At 33.0% G+C, this 20258-nt stretch overlaps 1 protein-coding gene across 2 annotated transcripts; it reads right to left on the bottom strand.

Moving 5' to 3' along the window:
- Positions 1–1873: 1873 nt before the first annotated feature.
- MS3_00009223 (uncharacterized protein) lies at positions 1874–19673 on the bottom strand (the record flags this gene model as incomplete). 2 transcript variants are annotated; one of them, XM_051217555.1, is made up of 4 exons in its annotated part: positions 1874–3207; positions 5711–7201; positions 19420–19530; positions 19565–19673. In XM_051217555.1, 2 exons carry the CDS (start codon positions 7178–7180, stop codon positions 2620–2622), a joined length of 2058 nt encoding a protein of 685 aa, XP_051064970.1. In that variant the 3' UTR covers positions 1874–2619. The 2 variants fall into 2 exon arrangements, with proteins under 2 accessions (XP_051064970.1, XP_012793795.2); XM_012938341.3 differs by lacking the exons at positions 19420–19530; positions 19565–19673 and adding an exon at positions 11031–11084.
- Positions 19674–20258: the final 585 nt, after the last annotated feature.

Below are 20258 nucleotides of genomic sequence, written 5' to 3'. Positions count from 1 at the left end.
AACGAAGGTTATCTTGATAGTTTCAAAAACAAAAGGAACTTATATTGAACTTGGAGTGGCCTTATCAGAAGGCTAAGTACTCTTAAATGGAATAATCTGATCAGGCTAAAACTAGCTGGTTTTTTAAATGTGAGCCAAACCAGTCGATCGATGATGAGTTTATGTCTTCTGCAGCTTGTTGATAAGATAAACCCGTGTAAGTGGTTTGACAGACAAGTTATTGTTAAGTTATAGAGTGAACGTTTTGGTTGGTCACTTTACTAGAATGTTAAGTAATGACTAATGAAGTTTTATCTTCTAAATGCTTCAGAAAAAGGAAGGATGTTTTGATAGATGAAGATAACGAGACAGGAAACAGAAAAGATGTGTGACGATGTCACGATTATTCAGGGTTTGATAACGCTTTTATCCGTAACACCTTTATAACCAAAGGATCCCAAACTCGGTCAAACCAGAATTCAGGAATTAAGAAGTTTGAAAATAAAATTTAGGTATTCGATATGTCGAGAAGTGTTTGACCTAAGCTGGCTAGTTGCTGTCTGGGGTACGTAACACGGTGTATTTAGTTGTGGGCTAGTGTGGATGCGTGACCGAGCGTCTTTAGCTAGGGTGTGTCAAGTCAAACTAATGAGGCCAGAATCAACGTCAGATACCTATGGGACTATTTATTTGTAGGATTTATTTACTTCCACATGTGTAATGCGCAACACGCAAAGGAAGGGTGACTATTGAGAGCTACATTGGTTGTTTTTCTATTTTATAACAAAAACGTTTTGATAACCATGTAATCCCTCCGAAGGGCAAACATACCAATTTAACTTTGCAAAAATTATCAATCCTTTAGGTACATTTATAGTCAGGAAAGAAGAGTTACTGAAAAGTGTTGATTATACGTTTACGATAAGGACAGTGGATTGTATAGTATTAAAAACCTGAGTGTAAATAATAAATATTGGTCTCATGAAGTTCCCTATAATTTACATGATTGTCAGATACTTGTATCATACAACCTGTCTTTTCTAGAATCATCCTACTCTTTATTGAAAATCTGATCTTATTGTATGAATGACTTCATTAGTTCGACAAATATAATTTCCGTAATTCCTGACAGTATTGTTGGCAAAACTATCAGTCTACAAGTACTTGAATACTAACAACGATCAGTAGCTTGAGGTTGTGGCTAAACTATATGCAAATCTCTGTTTTAATGGATTCAAAGAAACACGTTTAATCCCAATGGTATTAGTTTTTTGTACATATCCTTTCTATGTATTTGTGCTTGTGTCCGTCTATTTACTACTCATCCTATTTACTATTTTGGCCTAAATAAATTGAGTCATTAATTAACTTACTAACTGATTTCTCTAATCACTCCAAATACGCAAGATTTAACTGAAGGTTAAAATCCATGTTCTACCCATTCAGTTACTGGTAATGGTTTATCTACTGATTAATGGATATGTCATAAAATATCTCCATTTTTTGTATGAGACTACTTTACATCACGTTATCGTATTCCATATAGAATTTTCAGTCTTAGAATAAATGCGAGGTGAACCTCAGTATAAGTTAACTATGGGAATAGTCAGATACCGTGATCGGATGGCTACCACAAAATACGATAGATGGAAGATGCAGTTTTCGTTATGAACACCAACACTCGAATATCAGTACATCCAACTGATGAGTCTTAAGCAGAATGAAACGTATCCTAGATTACACTGACAGTCATCATTCAAAATTATCCTGAAATAAATTTATGTGTCAAACAAAAAGAATGATGGAAATGACCAGAAAAGAGATCAATCTAAATGATTACATATATCGTGTTAGATATTACAATCGATAAAACATTAAATAAGTAATAATCATATACTCAAATAAATGTTTTATTTCACCGTGATAAAATGACAAAAGGTAGATTATAGAAAGAAATGGGAATGACTGTGATATTATGCAAACTATAGATACATAATAAATGTTGAAGAGCTATTTTATTTATGGAATCGAAACTGTCAAAAAGACCATTAGTTAAACTATTCATATTCACTGAATATTTATAAGAAGAAATGAAGATGAAATGATAGTAACAAAAATTCACGTTATCCACTTTTTTTTACAAACTTTAAATGAATAAATAACAAGTAATATTGTTTTAATAATAAATATATTTTTGTTATATTCTAATGAGTAGAAAAATTGTATTTGTGGTGTTTCGTGACTTAGTCTAAGTCACTTCTTCAGTGTAAATAAATAATCGACATCTAATGAACACACACACTATTTAAACTTGTGTTCATTTAATGTCGATTATTTATTTGCACTGAAGAAGTGACTTAGACTAAGTCACGAAACACCACAAATACAATTTTTCTACTCATTAGAATATAACAACAATGTATTTATTATTAACTCACTATCAAATGCTCAATTAATTTGAAATTATCTAGTTCAACCCTGGTATGGATACCTAGAATATTCGTTTGTTTTTATTGCTCTCTGTATTAAGAATTACAATAAAAAAAGGATTCATTGTACTCTTTTCTGTATTATTAACAACATCGGTTTTGTTTGATTTTATAATTGAATTATTAATTTGATTATTATGTTTATATGAATTTATCTTTCTGTTCCATTTCTAGAACCCAATTCTAATTGATTGATATCATTAGTTCCAACTATGAAATCAGTTTTTTCATCATTATCATTCATTTGTAAAAATAAACTATTTTCCTCTTCTAGTTGTTCATGATCTATAGAATAAACGCTAGTATTTTCATTAAGTACATTAAGATTACAATCATTATTTGAATCTTTAAATGATTCTTGATCAAAATGAGACTCTCGTTCTTCATCCTCTTCATCATCTCCTTCTATATCATTCTCATCATCTTCGTCATCATCATCATCATCAGTTGAAGAGTGCACTTTATCTGGTCTAAAATCTTTCCACTTCCTTAGTTCTAATGAAACACAATTGTTAGTATGTTTTTCCAGAGCAGTATCATTAATGGAAGTAGCCGTAGTAGTGGTAGTAGTAGTAGTAGCACTGATAGCATTTTCTTTCGATTTAATCTTTTTGTGATTTTTACTTTGTGAAGATGAACCTACGTGGTCAGCTACTGCTTCTGGATGTGCTTCTCTTATATGCGCTTCAACCATCCATTTACGACGCTCAGGCATTTGTTTTGAACATATTGGACAAACCTATAGTGAAATGAATAAAACATGTTTTGCCTAGTCAGTATTGAAAGAAGCCTGAAATGAACAAAATGTATATATTGATACGCTAACAAAAAACAAAAAACAAAACCACACAATGTTTCAATGTAGCATGCTGATTGAAATGCAAGTGTGGGCTGACTATTCTAAGTAGCTTACTCACCTAGTCACGTTCACTCCCTGGATGTTATTATTCGAGTTGACCTGACAACCCATGAATGGAGATTAGGTGTGAACATTATGCGGTATTTTAGTAATAGAAATTCTTACACAATCTCTGTTTTCTCCCTCTGTATAGTTAAATTTGTCGAGTTCTAGGATTGTGCACAGAAGACTGAATCATATAAATAGCAATAAAATAATTACATTGAAGACTAGGTATCCCAAAAGTTAACTTCGCCCATAACATCGAATTCTTAAACAGTAGTATTGTTTCTTATTAATTTTTTCTTACAAGAACTCTAACTTAGTAATATAATTAGCCAAATACAATTCCAAATTGTTGATGAGACTCCGTAGTTAACATCATGGACTGACTTTAGACAGTTAAAACTAGGAGGTACTTGATAGCTGTCTCGTCTCATTATAAGGTTCCTCGGCAGTGTGAATCAACGAACCCACCGAGGATCAACCAATGACACTCGCACCTCACAGCGAGCACTTGAGCTTCAGACAAATGTGCTAGCATTTTAAGACCAACCATCGGGCAGTAATTATAGTCAACAATATTACTACGACTTGACCAAAATACAATACCTATGTTAAATAATCAGGAGGGGGGCGAGACATTATTCTAAGACAATATGGGCTACACAATTAATTATAAAGAGGAAACATTTGGAAATGCTTCAGCACTTATTCTCCCTGAAGAACAGTTCTGGTATATATAAATCCGAGCTCCTATATTAATCAGTAAAAGTATGAGTATATAATCGATTCGTTTATATATACTACCGTTATTTACGACCGTCGAGCAAATGCAATATCCAACCCTGTAAAAATAAGTTTCTACTGTTTCTATTCTAAACAAAATCCTACTGAATTATTAGAATAAGCTTTCTAGAAGCACGTAAATTTACTACGGAATAAACCATCAGGGATTTTAAAGTCATGGCAGCCTATAGTCCATTGTTCAATTTTACGATTTACATAGATAGTTAGGCTCATCTGACACTCAATAAAAATCATAAATAAATATGTAAAAAAACATAAGAGATGAAACAATTATATGTCAGCTCAAATTGTTGTACATTCTAAAGAAATTGCCTGCTTTGGTTTGGGCGCCCGGACAGTTACCAGTCTTCACACAAATCGACTGATTTGTGTGGCACATATATGTTTGGTGCCTCCTTGTACCAATGTTTATATGTCTGAATAAATAAATAAAAATTTAGAAAAGAACTTGAGGTGAGACTATAATTGATGGATGACCTTTGAGCGACGCCGAAGTGACCTTGAGAGTATCCACCTACTAACGAGGACTACATGAGAGTTAAAAACCAGTGAGATAAATTGAAATTATGATTTACAGTTGATGGTTAGAGTTAGGAATTAGATTTAGGGTTTTCATCACGAACCGAAACCAGTCAAAATGCCGAAACGCTATTTAGTCACATGGATGATTGAATTTGGCGCCAAATTCCAAAACCTGCTACCTTTTATCTGATTGGTTCGTTCATAAATTATAGTCTCGTTGAACTGGACAAGGTCGAGAAATAGGAGTGGAATTAATAATATTGACGGTATTAAAAAGTCAAATCAAAAAATTAAATGAAAATAACATATAAAATCAGTAAATAAAAGGAGTAGGACAATAAAATATTCAAGATTTGGAGGAGTATAAAGAAAAATTATGTCAAGGAACCTAATCAGAAAACACACAACTGGTTTAGTCATATTTAGTCCCATTTGAACTAGCTTCTATGAAAACCAGCATAAAGAATTGAGTTAAGTATGTATGAGAGTAACATAGATTGCAAACGCTTCAATAAAAAAACTGGTCAACCTTTTTTTAACTTAGTACTATACACTAAAAATGTTTTACACATAAATCAAGCACTTAGTTAACTACAAAGACTTATGATAACTGTCAAATAGACTGATATGCAGATAATTAGAAGTATTTCAGTTGTGACCAAAATCTTTTGAATATGATATGTGGTATAACAAAAGAATGATAAGGTGCGAAATTGTAGTTTAATGCATAGGATGTTCTGTGACTGGAGTGACCTTTGCGAGACTATGAATTCAAATTTTAAGTTTATTGGCACGAGAATTATCTGCAATTTACATAAAACTCGTGGTTGACATAGGGTATAAAACAAAATTGTAGTATGATCACTTCAATACCTTGATTGAATGGGTAAGAAATGAGAAACTAAAGATTACATATTAGTCTCAATAAGCATGAGACAGTGACCTACAATTATATAAGTGAAAATTTAATTTTCAATACAAAGTATCAGTCATCAAAATGATAATATGTTACCTGTGGATGAAGTTTTCTCAAATGTCCTTCCATTAATTTCAGCGAACTAAATGATTCACTACACTGTGGACATTTGTGTGGTGTAACAACATTATGTGTAGTCATACGATGACTTCTTAGGGCTTGTACTGTAGGAAAACCAGCTGGACACAGATTACATAAATATTTGCGACCAAATGTCACTGACCCTCTAGGTGTTAACTGTAAGATACAGTCGCTGTTGAATGAATTACTTAGAGTTTGTTCAATTTTAAATGATTGCATATTGCTACTGTTATTATCAATATTAGTAGTATGGTTGTCATTATCCAAACTTTCATTTTGTCTTTGTGATAATACACGACCAACTTCAGCGGCAATATTTAAAACTTCTTCTTTAGGTGCATCAATTTTCATCCAAACATCAGTATCATTATCAAGATTTTTTTTAATTCCATGCGTACGCAAATGTCGATTTAGTAGCGATTTAGAAGCTAAACAAAAACCGCATAATTTACATAAATAAGGTCGAACACCAGTATGTGAACGAAGGTGTTCATTTAAATGAACTTTTTGTCTATAAGCTTTTGAGCATAATTCACACTTGTAAGGACGTTCACCAGTATGTGTACGTATATGTTTTTCACGAGCACTGGCACGACTAAATGTTTTCTCACATGCATCACATTTAAATTTGCCACTATTTGCATGACGATCCATATGTTCACGCAAAGAACCGCGTCTCATTGTTTTACAGCATACTGGACAATTGATAAACTGTTTTTCACGTTCCCGTGATTTGCATTGATGCAAATTTTTATCAGTCGCATCATCATCTTCGTCAGCACCTTCATCATTATCGGCATCACTGTTATTCGAGGATGGACCCCACATTGCTGCATTAGGATTTTGTTGTTTAGCAGTAGGTGACAAATTAACATTATTTCGATTCGACATTGAGGCATTTGATTCTTCTGTTGATTTTATGGTCGCTGTTGTTGTTTCAGTGAAATTTTCATTAGGTATTGTTGGTAAAGATAAACCAAGAGGAGCTATCGGTGGTGTTTCAGAAGGAAAAATTGGTATCAACTGTCCAGAAGAGAGTGCAGCAACAGTGGCCACAGCAGCTGCCTGTGCAAGAAAAGCCGCTGTTTGTAAGGTATTCAAACATTCCGTGGTGACTGGAATCGGTTCGTCTGAATTTTGACAAGTTTTCCTTTGTTTCTGTTTCGGACTATTCTCATCAGTATCTGGAGATCTTTTCATAATACTATGGTTGGTGTCATATTCAAGCGCTTCATCATCATTATCTTCTTGTAGACTGTCATCATCATGATCATCACTGCTATCGTCATGATTATTACTGCTATGACTATCAGCATCATTAGAACTCAAATCATCTACAATATCATCAATGTTGTCTTCATCGTTCGAGGATTCCTTTTTACTATTTAGATTAAACTGTTGGGGAGTTGCTTTAAATCTTGGCATATCAGTAGTAAACAGGATAATCTGTATTGAAAAAAGAAAACGAATAAGAATAAAGACTACTGGGAAGGAATGACATGGAATGGAAATGATATATGAATTCCAGTTAGAATATTGGTAATATAAAGATTAATAATTACATAGTTAACTCATTCACAAGGTGATTGAATATGAGCCACACTGTAACTATAAGGCCTGGGGATATTACACAGTCTCCCAAGCCGAAATAGGTGGACTGAGGTTCGAACCCAGGACTCAATGTCTGAAAGCCGAACTCTCTAACCAAGAAGCCATTTGTTGATAGGTGTTTCGCTTTCTGTCGGTAATTTGATCACATCCTAACCTCGAAATTAAAATTACTATCTGTTTATTACCTCTCAAAGTCAGTGACTACATCAATATATGCTAAGCTGCCAAGTTGAATACTCTTTTACTTCAACGTATGATGATTTTACTTGACCAATATCATAATTAATATAACATGAGCAGAACTTTGAAATCCTATCATATTATCACTAGTCAGATTATCAAAACTGCTAGAATTTATCCAAAACCCATGCATTCTTATCTGGCAATTTTAAAATAAACTTCATGCTCCAAATACTGTTTTATATTTCAACCATATTTTTTGAATGTGATGACAACATACATAATGCAGATAATATGTGTAATATGGAGATTAATTGTACGATCCAGTTATCAAAACATTGATTTATGAAGTGAAGTGTTCGCCAACTGGCCATATCATCAATAAGTTATAATCTTCACAAAGCAAAATACATAACGTTTGAAATAATTCTGTCGATTAACTAAATGTGTTCAGTAACCTCCAGTTTGATAAATATATATTTTGGTGTGAAAAAGAACTTCCCCTATCACTCAGATTCCCGACGGTAAACTTTCGATAAAACAAGATCAAGACAGAAAAATGATGATAAAGCCAGAAGAACCTTAGGTCAAAGCATTGTATAGGAACATTTACTTGCTCACTAAGTTTTGTTTATTGATTATTACTATTTTGGAACAATAGAGAAACGTAAATGCATGAAAGTTGCCAAAAACGGTTTAATCGTTACATAAAATAATAACTGGGTGAACTTCGTGCCCTAATTAGATATCCGTTCACACATCCATGTACATTTTACTATGACTAGGTGATCGTGGTTTCAAATTTCAACTGTTGATGCATTGCAGAACACGTCGAAACTTGTATTGAGTACTCCGTTTTTACTAAATGTTATTTGAATCACACCTGATATGAATAACAAATACACATAAATGAGAACCTCCAGTTAACTAAACATGAGTTATTTCTAAGTAGTGATGATTGATTGATGGAAACGTGATAGTGAAGGTCCTACAAAGAAAACATAACTTCTACATGGCAACCACAATTTATTCAATAACCAACAGACGTAACACTGTGTCGTTTATTATAAGTTTTTAAAACTGGAAAAAACTAGAGACTTTTCTGAAGTTATATTTTTGGAACAGGACGTCGTTAAAAGATGTATTACAGTTTAATGACGGTTAATAAAGTAACCAAAGCACAAAAATAAAAAAACCAAATATATCTTGTTGTTATGGTTGATCGAAATCATCATTTACTGTGATGTTCACTCCTATCATTATTTTTTGTAGTGATGTTAATGTTGACTTTTAGCCACATAATCCAAATCTGTATAATATTTGTTATTTTGTATCAGTATTTAACGTTTATTCATGAGACACAAAAATCTCTTCTGAAATATCGTCTTCTTTCTCTCTCTCTTTCTCTCTCTTCAACGGAGTGTGTGTTGTTCATGTTGCAGTATTATCATATATTAGTTTCCAACGCACCTAGTTTAACTATAATCCTCTTACATTAGGTCTAATAATTATTAATTGGTCAGATTTACTGAATAATATTTACTAAGATGATCAATAAGGCTGATAACCTTCAATTTTAGATCATAATACCAGTGACAATTTAAACGTTCGTTTAAGCGTAAATGAAGAATGTGTAACAATCAATGATAAAGCTACCAATATGGAAAACATCCAGAAGTAACGTAGTATATAACACAAAAAAATATTTTGAAACTGTGAAAAGTGTAAAGTTTAATTTTATTAAGAGATATTGACTTTAATTTCGATAACCTATGGACTAAATATACATAAGAATACAGGGAAATAAATTATAATCGTCTGGAAGATTGTCTACTTGAAAGTGTCAGAAAATTATCTGAAGATTAGAATGGTAGACTAGCATGTTTTATTACATGAACCTTCGTTAAACCTGAATGAACAGTCTAATAAGAGTTTCAGAGACAAATATATAAAAGACATTTAAAGAGAAATTACTTTTGGGTCGGTGTCTGACGAAATCTCAGCACGGACTCAAAAAGCTCGTTTGGCTTTCACCAACTTACGTCATCTATGACGAAGACGAGATATCCGTATATCAATAAATGGAGGAGTAAACTGCTCAGCAGTTCGTTCTGTTTTACTTTACAGCTGCTAAACATGGCCATTAAGAGTTGAAGAGACTCGTAAGCTACTAGTATTTGACAGAAGATGCCTTAGAAATATTGCTGGCATCTGCTGGGATCACCGGGTAAGTAATAGTGAGGTTGGAAGCAGGGTATTAGGGAACGATGGCAAATCAGTTGATGAGGTTGTGAATCTTCATCGACTGAGATGGATGGGCCACGTGTTACATATGCCTGAACACCGATTATCACAACGTGCAATGCTAACCGGTGTTGGGGATGGTTGGAAAAAAGTTAGGGGCAGCCAAATCAAAACGTGGCATCAGTCTACAAAGTCACTAACTCCTAGTCTGAGCCATGTTGGTAGATGCAGATTACTTGGTTGGGGTCTGCGTGACTAGCGTAATCAACGGTTGGAGACTCTCTGTGTGACATGTCTCAGAATCGATCACAATGGCGTAGGTGTATACACTCCCTGTCTTCCCTTAAACTATGAGATTAAAATCGCTTCATATCTTTCTTTCTACGAACTAATTTTTTCTTCCTTTATTATATCCTTATATGCAATCTTTCTTTTATATATTACCATGACTGAATTAACTACTTCTATGAATCCGGTGTTCATTTTGCTGTGCTAATGCGGTATGGCAACTTGGACCGATGCATATATGTGCCTGGTCCTACGTTGTAGCTGACTGACTGACTATTTTTGTAAACATCCCGGTGATTAGAATATTCCCAACATTACACTAGATAAACTAGTTCAAGATTCTTGGAAAAAAATCCTTTATGATATATGTATGACACATGAAGCGAGTTATCTTCATGTTTGTTTAAATGAAAATAAATGTGAATGACTAATGATGAATTTCGAAGTAATAAATCAAGAGATTGTATATAAGAAAAACTTCTAATTATAATGCATACATATATCAAAGAAAGACTTTTTTAGGTGCAAGTTTTTATACTACTACGAAACAGCACAGAAAGAGGAAATCAGAAAACATGGGGAGATATTAAAAAAAAACGATCCGTAGAAGGTTGGTGAGGTAAAATAAATATAACAGGTAGTAAGTAAACAGTGTAACTATGTCTAAGATATTATTACCCGTGACATTCGGAATCCCAAACCATAACTTTATCTCATCCCGATTACCACAATCAAGAGGTATGTATCTTGTTGCGAGAATCAGATCGTAAATCAGTGATTTCACTTGGTGTCCTATCTGTGCCTGATCATCTTGTCATCCTTCAACTTGTCCCTAATTTATGTACAATAATACACCAGATTATAACTTGACTTGGATTACATAAAATGTGTAATCTAATTGGAGCAATTGGTGGAAGTTATGATCTCATCAGCTAGCCTACTTCTCTCTAACCAAAACTCTGAATTTATCCATATCTGGTGGTTCTACAACATGAGACCAATGCATGACAATAATCCTGTCACTTGTTGATACACATTACAAATATGTACCTACAGCATACAAAAACGTATACCATTCTCTAATAATCCATATCTTGGTCATTCACAATCGATGGAAAATTAATAATCTTGAAGGTCTCTTTATGAAAAAAAAATAATCTTAAAACTGTGATTTAAAACATTTCACTTAACAATTAGTGATATATTAATCCAATAAATCTTACGCAACTGAATTCTGATTAACTTGTTTATTTGCATTTACTTCGATTATTTACAGAGGAGTCTCATAAATTCGCTCAGTTCGATGTGTACAGATTAAATCACACTCTTCTACTGTACACTAGGTGTACTCGAGAATTCACTAGTGTATTTTTAGGAATGATAACGAAACAAATGAAGCTAGACTACTATGTAAAAGCTGGATTTCAACTATTAATAAACATTAGTTGGACTAACGCTAATAATAATTTTAAAGTTATTCAAATCTTGTTAAAGGATATTGTAAAATGGAACCTCCTGAGATCATACAATTCATCATTAGTCATTCACATTTATTTTCATTTAAACAAACATGAAGATAACTCGCTTCATGTGTCATACATATATCATAAAGGATTTTTTTCCAAGAATCTTGAACTAGTTTATCTAGTGTAATGTTGGGAATATTCTAATCACCGGGATGTTTACAAAAATAGTCAGTCAGTCAGCTACAACGTAGGACCAGGCACATATATGCATCGGTCCAAGTTGCCATACCGCATTAGCACAGCAAAATGAACACCGGATTCATAGAAGTAGTTAATTCAGTCATGGTAATATATAAAAGAAAGATTGCATATAAGGATATAATAAAGGAAGAAAAAATTAGTTCGTAGAAAGAAAGATATGAAGCGATTTTAATCTCATAGTTTAAGGGAAGACAGGGAGTGTATACACCTACGCCATTGTGATCGATTCTGAGACATGTCACACAGAGAGTCTCCAACCGTTGGTTACGCTATTCACGCGGACCCATTGTATTCAATCATAAGTTTACCAAGTTAAGAATTTTCATGCTACTACATGCTAATTACATATAGTATTGAGGATGAATTCCTGCTCAAAGTTAGTTTTTACCATGAACTGATATTCGCTGAAGAATAAGTGAAAACTAAGTTATTATAAACAGATGTTTCATTCCAGTATGGAACTGATCACTTACAAAACAAGTTTTCATTGGTTTGTACTAGTTTTCAACTGGTGAAAGTTAATGAATTTCTAGATTGAAATCTAGAAATGGGCACTATGGGTATTATGATTTATCACGGTGTTACCAACGCATTCATTTGATTTAGTATCACTCATTATTTTAATGAAAATTCTTAACCAGTTATAGAAACTAATGAACTTATTCCATGAGAACGAATCTTGTAATTATTTGAATCAATCGTAGTTTCTTAAAATGATGGTTGTTTAAACAGATCACAACAACACCAACAACAAAAATCAATTTCTTATAAGTTCTTTTATCATCTACTTACTAATCACCTTGGTATACAGCTACCAAAATAGATGACACTTTACTTCAAACAAAAAACAACTACTACAGACATTTATCATTCTTCAACTATTTTCATGATTTTTTGCGACTAACTTTGGCTTACAATACGATTAGATTCATTTGTGTGTGTGTGTGTGTGTGTAGACATCAATATTAGAAATATTATTGATTGGTTTTGTTGAAACACTCACATTACAGTCACATATTAGCTACTATGATTGTCAATATATCCACACATATATCAACATACATACACACAGAGAGTAAGAGAGAAAGAGAGAGAGAGCAATGCAAATCACAGACAGAAACTGAATTTCTATTGACTGATTGATATGGATCAATAAAGCGTTAAGTTGAGATCATTATCAAATGATGATTTAAAATTAACTGTCTATATTATTCATGTATTATTCAGTTTTAAGAATGAGTATTTTAATGGATTTGGCTAGAAAGAATAGGGTATCTAGTTAATCAATTTGACAACATAGAAACTTAGGGCTGATTAAGCTAAATGACCTAGTATTAATTGCAAGGTTTAGATAGGTGTATAGCAATGAAATCATAGTTAAATTTTCACTTAAAAAAAAAGAATTCTGGTGAGACCAGTCTTATAAAAAATCAGACCCTCTCTCTCTCCCTCTCAAAAAACGTGTGTTCAATTATTTGAACCAAAAAGTACCTAAACCACTACAGAACAAGTTAGAAGTTAATAACATGACCAGATGAAATATTTACTGGTCGACTTATTTATTCACACCGATAATTGAAGTTGACCGCTGATTGCTTTAGTAGGAAACTGTTTGGTCGTTAATCCTTAAATTGGTCTAGTTTACTATCTAACACATTAGTTATTTCTGTACGAAGCTTCCTGTAAATAGATATTCAGATGTAATAAGTGACCTAAAAAATAATCCTTTGTGGATGTAAAATGTTTTTTTCTCTATTGTAGTCCTCGAAACACAGGTGCACTTATTATTACTTTTAGTCGGTAAAATCCGTTGAATTCATCGATCTGATCAGAGTGAAGAATGTACCGTTGAAAGCAAAAGGCTAAAACTTACGTCACCATATCATAAAATTGATTATTAAGTAGTTAGGCTCGAAATTGGCTATAGTAAAAGGAGCGGCTGAACATATTTCTTTTGTATGCAAAGCTTTGGCTTTTTTATCCGAATAGCAATTGCTTCAGCCGTCAGCAGGATTCTCAATCTGACAGAACTAGGTAGACTGCTGTTAACACGATATATTATTGTGAAAGAATGCTTCATGTTGGCTGTATGTCCCGTTTGAATTAAATGAGCTAAAATGGACTTATTAATAGTTTTAACTACACCTTTGTTTAACCACACTAGGAAGTGCTCACAAGTACGAATATACAAATTCCTATAACATCTGTTAATATAACTTGATCCACAGGAGGAGTTGGATTGATAGATACAGAAAGATGTGGCTAGTCTAGGAAATTTATCTTTCAACTTCGCAGTGATCATTGGACGTGTGCAAAACATTAATTGTAGTTTACCTGCATTAAAAGTTCTTTGGATTGATGTGTGTAACTTTGGCCTTAGCATTTCACTAGGTGCATCGACTCTGAATTGTAAGCGTATATATAGAGGCATTTTGTTCAATGTTAGGCATTTCTTATGCTGAGAATCCTGCAGACGGATGAAGTAATTGCCAAAGCTTTGCATACAAAAGAAACATGTTCAGTCGCTCTTTTAACCTAGCAAACTTCGGTGCTAACTAGTTAATATGATATGGTGACGTAATTTGACTCATGTTCATTTTTATGTCCTTATTCACACATCTTACCGTTGTAATTATTATTATTATTAAACTTGCTAACCTTTTTGAGAAATTTAATCAGTATCCAACCCTATCTACTAATTCTTGCTTATTCCGTATTATTTTACATATTACGTAATTTCGGGTTTGTAATTACATTATTCTCTCTCTCTCACAACATGTCGACTATACTTATTCTGATCAGTCATTTATCTCACAATTGATTTAACGTATAAGCTTAGTCAAGTTAACACTTCATATTAGTCATCCCCAACATTAACGGTTTGATTTGATTTAACAATCACATGTTACAATTTTAAATGACGTACTCTGCCCTATACCTGGCCAATTTTACGGGTTATTTTGTAGATATAGAATAGTAGACTCACACCTAACCGTTTGTCATTCATGATTTTAATGAGATACACATTTTTACGTAAGGGATTAAAATGAATAATACAATATCATACAATGTTCTATGACTGACAAAAGATCAATGCTATTATAAAATAAAAGCAGGTGAATGACTAATGATCAGTGTCCGTAACACTTTAAATATCCAGCAAAAGGCAATAATGAGTTAGTTCTAAAAAATCAGGTGAACTATTCAAAAATATCATAACTCGGTCTTCCGAGTTTAGACGAACAAAACAGTGGGATTGCCAAATAATCATTTATCCTTGCAATCAACACCGCTTAACGAAGTAGAAAACATGATGAATTATTGATTCTGGAGACGATCTTCATAATATATTTACGTCTTTAAAGCTTCTCGTTTTGTTTCTCCACCCAGATATTTTGTAAATTATTTTATTGAAGTTCCTGTGTGTGGACACCTATAGCATTAGAGTCAACCAAAACTAAAAAGAAACTTCACTATACTCATTGATTGTACTGGAGATATCGTTCGAAATTATTTGTAGCAAGATTTGTATATCCGTTCCTAATCTAAAACAATGCCTTATATCTTTTTTAACCTTTGTTCTCACTCATTTTCTTCATCTCTTATTTTCCCACTATTGTTGGCATCGTGACCACAGCCGACATAAAAATTTTTTCCGTAATCACTGTCAAATCCAGTACAAACGTGGGCTTATTCAATGGGATCAATCGTATTTGTATTAGGGATATTATTGAGGGAAAAAAAGCTCTTAGGTGAAACATTAATGAATGATGGTTGTTCATTGGAGTTTATAAACCGTTGGAAAGGTAGCAATATGAGTAGACCTACGACGTTTTAAGCACCCGAAAAAACGAGTCTGTATTGCTCTACCAATTCAGAGGCGACTCAAATAGTCACACGTTGATATAAAGAATTAAATTATTTATCAGTAAGACACTGCGTGCAGCCCAACTCATCATTATCGAAATATCAGTGTCTTTGTTTTCCAAACAGCCTAAACAGCATGTAAGCGATTGTGTCACATCCCATTGCATCTATGATTTCACATGTATGTGTCAAAACACATACACGGAGAGGAGCAATCGCGATTTGCAAGTAAGGTTGGGTGAATACATACAGAAATAACTACAAAAACATGAACCCCAATAGTCAAAAAGATCACAGAATAGTTTTGCATGAATGTTTTCAAGAGCGGTATACTAAGGTTTATCGAAGCCTTGGTTATACGAAAAATGAAGCCCCCTTTGTTTGTTCAAAAACATTTTATCCTTACCCTTAACCTACCCTAGTATTACCGATTTATTAACCCCTTACCTTTTGATTTGTCCAGTTGACCTTTTATTTTTCATACATAACGACTTAACAGGTAAACATGTGATCAGAGTTTTCGAAATGTATTACTCAAATTTATCAGTTTGAAGCGCATTAAATAAGGTGTTCACTTTACAAGTTTAGAATAATTATTACATAAATTAATTTAGGAAATACAAGTATATACATCCTGTTTTGATTTACACTAAATGCGCTAGGATTAGTGGTACTAACTGGTTGTCCAAACTGTAAGTAGGTGAAGATGGGATCGAATCTGTTGTTCACTAAATGATAGTCGAGTGTTAAGACCACTAAGACACAAGTGTGATATCTACAAGAAGCAAAACCAATTAACTGGCAATACCTAATTGACCTCAGCACAAGTATCTGTTTAAACTTAAATGCTGCAAGTGAATTGTGAGGAAGACAAACACAATCATCCAACTCAGTGAGCGAAAATGTCAGATCGGCATTTATTTAGAGATACAAGTCACTAACCGAACAGTGTAAGAAATTCATAGTGATCTTTTTTATTCTGAAGTAATCATTTAGAGTTAGAGCTAACAAACCATTGGGGATTCTTAAATAGTCAACGTTGTGGTCTTTTCATTCTTCGTCAAATTTTCATGAGAACTCTATTTGCCAAGCTGATAATTTGAACTTTTGCTTGTTGCATTTGATCAAATATTCATGTTAACATAAAACTCACGGTAGGGGTAAATAGACACAAGAAATACTCTTTCAACATTAAGAATTGTTTGTGCTGTATGATTGAAATTAACAATGTCAAACGGAGTGTGATAACCCTTAATTCACCTCAAAAATCTCAACTGAAGAGGAACTGTACATTAAACGTAGAACCATAATAATATGTTGTCTTAAATTAATTCTAATCAAACAACATCAATTTGATGTCCATAGTAAACGATACCAATAATATGAGTACTTCTATCAATACTGTATGTTCAAAACACTATCGAAATCTCAGCATAAGATATACACATCAATGTGAAATTTCACTCAAGATGGAACCCATATAAAAAACTGCATCGAGTCAGAGCAGCAAATAAGGTGAGATTCGATATAATGAATCTAAAAACATCAAAATAAGCCAAAGTAACGTTATTCATCACAGTCAGACCTCGTTTGGGGTACCTATGAAATCCATGGAGCACTAGACAGCCAGTTCTTCCTAGTATGGGACCCATCAGCAGTGTGCACACACGATTCTATCAGGGATCTAAACCAGCTCTCACTGTGACCCCCTGACCATTAGAACAAGTAGGTCGGCTTCCGGTATTACAATTCCAATATCAATCAATGGGAGATTTAGTTCAATAAACTACTTGATGCCCCTAGTAACAGTTGTTTCACTCTAGAGGTGTTTGAACTCAACTAGTCACGATCTCAAACTAGAGCTTTAGGAACATCTTGAAGTATGTCAGCTGTCAACTGTTTATTGTGATTTAGTGGAAGAGCTTTTGCGGAGGTTGATTTACTTTGAGACCTTAGAACCTAGGGTCCGATTCCTTGAGGGTTTGCGGGCGCGCACTGCTGAGGAGTCGCACACTAATGAAATGACTGACCAGTGCTATATAGCAGTTAAAGGTACGCAAATTGAGATCATTTTGCGATGAATACAGCCTGCAAAATTGACCAGTTTCCTCATAACCCCTCCAAGTCAAAATTAACATTTTTGATTGGGAGAGGAATGCTGAGTCTAAAAAGCGAATAGCATTTTTTAAGCTTCCATAAAATACAGACAAACGAATAGAACCAGGTCTCTGAAATTTTAGTTTTTGTCATCTACACAGATAGAACAGACAAAGTGAACAATTCATTATTCTGGTAAATATGGTCCCGAATCTTTAAATAAACCAATATTGACTAAAAGACTTTACACAACAGATCAATCAGTGAGTGAAGAATTAAAAACAAGACGAGAAGCTACTCGTCACAATACATTACGATGCTCGTTGACAAACAAACTCTACGTAGAAAAAAGTAAATTCATTGTGTTTCTGGTTTTAAATCCAACAGTGTATAACAAGAATATGGAAATGTTTAAAAAAACTAAATTCTTTACTTATATAAAACATTTATATATTACTAACTAACTCTGACAAAACAGTAAGACGACCTACCATTACAAGAACTCATGTTTGTTTATACTTTGGATTGAAGTTGTCCTTTGAAACACTTCAAATAATATACGTGTAAATAAAATCTAACATAAATTGGTATGTCTCATTGGATCCGAATACCTTACAACTCTTCACTGAATATAATACACTATTACTTGTGTTCCATGACCGTTGTAAAAAACCTTAATTTTTCACAGTATAGATAAAATATTAGAGTGAATGTAATAGAGCAAATTTCTAACGGTAAAATTACTATCAGCTAGGATAGATAAATGAGATAATGAGGCGAATTTCGCTTCGATACATTAGTAATTATAAGCAGTTCGAGAGTGATAACCCTGTGACTTTCCAATATGTTTCCATATAATATTGAGGTATATTATAGTATTATTCAATCTCCTTATTATAAATGCTTTTCTCTCCATCAAACAGAAATAATCTAAAGGTTCCGATTGCAAAAAAACAACGTTAGGTCAAAACCAGTGTCATAACATGTTTCAAGTTTTGACTTAGTTCAGTCTCCTTTCGGTTAATACTCAAGTCTGCTACAGATTTCTTGCTTCATTCAGTACCCCTGATGACCGGAATATATCCTCTGGATTATGGCTTTTCTAGTTTCCAAATTAAAAGGATTGATCAGTGCTAATTTTAATGAGGCAGGATAATAAGTACCAAAATAAACGATTAAGTAGATTATCAGTTGCATTAATCATACACACTGAATAACATCTTAAAATCATCCCAGGTAATATAATTGTTACCATCATGATGCCTAATATGTTTTTAGTACAACCTCTAGCCAGATTTAACCAAAAATGGACAAAAAAGTACATTTGTAATAAACTAAACAGCTGATCTTAATGTGTGTGTGTGTGTGTGTGCGTCTATGTGTTCAACTTAAACTATACATAATTGACCAAATTCAAAGATATTAGAGTTAGTAACAGAAATAATCCATTGTAATCAACTATTTTAAAAGCTTATTCCAATGAACTAGTTTATATATGCTATGACAACACAAGTGTAAATAAAACTGAACATATTGACAGTTGATATTGTATAAATATTCAAGATAAATAAATAAATAAATATAAAGAATCTCTATGCAAATTTCTATATAAATCAATACCAAAAATTACATATTAAAATTGTCACCCACCAAATAAGTTATCTCAATTGTATAAAACTGAATCCGTCTCGATTGAAAATATGAAAATCCTTTAGCCTATTTTAAAAATAATAAGGGCAGATAGTCATAAACTGTGACGGCCTAAAAAAATACAATCAATATTAGCATACAAGACCTGTCTGTCTAGTCTTTCATTATTTTCTCTAATAATTTTAACGTTTGGGTCAGAGAGCGCATAGAACGCCACTGGTCTAGCGATCGAAACCCGGGTGACTAAAAAGGACAGGCTAAAAGAGTGAATACAAACAGGTGTATTTCATGTAGCAAATATACATTAAATAGATTGTCTGTCATTAGTTAACATGTTCAAGGTCAAAGTAATCATCGTGCTGTTATAGGAGTGGTTTAATAGAAATAACTTTACTACATCTATTTTAATCGATCATTTGTCCGAATAGGCTGTAGTTTGACGTAATCAAACTAGACGGCGATTTATATTGTACATTTATATTTTATATTTTTAAACATGGATAAACTTGCCAAGTGAATTATTCAATATATAAGCAGACATACTTATTGAAACAACCTATTTTTCAACGAATACATTTTATACAGGGGATTCGTTTCACAAATTAATTGTCAACATGATATAACTATCATAATTTACAGAAATTATGAATACAGTTAATTCACTCAATAAATGAATATTATCTACAGAGAATTATAATGAAATTCATCTTTTTCTAACTTAATGAAGAAAAGTTTCTTACATGAACATATCTTCTTAGTCCCCCCCGGTTCAGGTCATGAAATTTCGTTGCATTATAGATTCTAAATTCACTGGTAAGTTTTGATAAACTATTCTATAC

The sequence above is a fragment of the Schistosoma haematobium genome, chromosome 5, assembly GCF_000699445.3.
Source record: "Schistosoma haematobium chromosome 5, whole genome shotgun sequence".
Lineage (NCBI taxonomy): Eukaryota > Metazoa > Platyhelminthes > Trematoda > Strigeidida > Schistosomatidae > Schistosoma > Schistosoma haematobium.
This window is presented reverse-complemented; position numbering and strand designations above follow the sequence as displayed.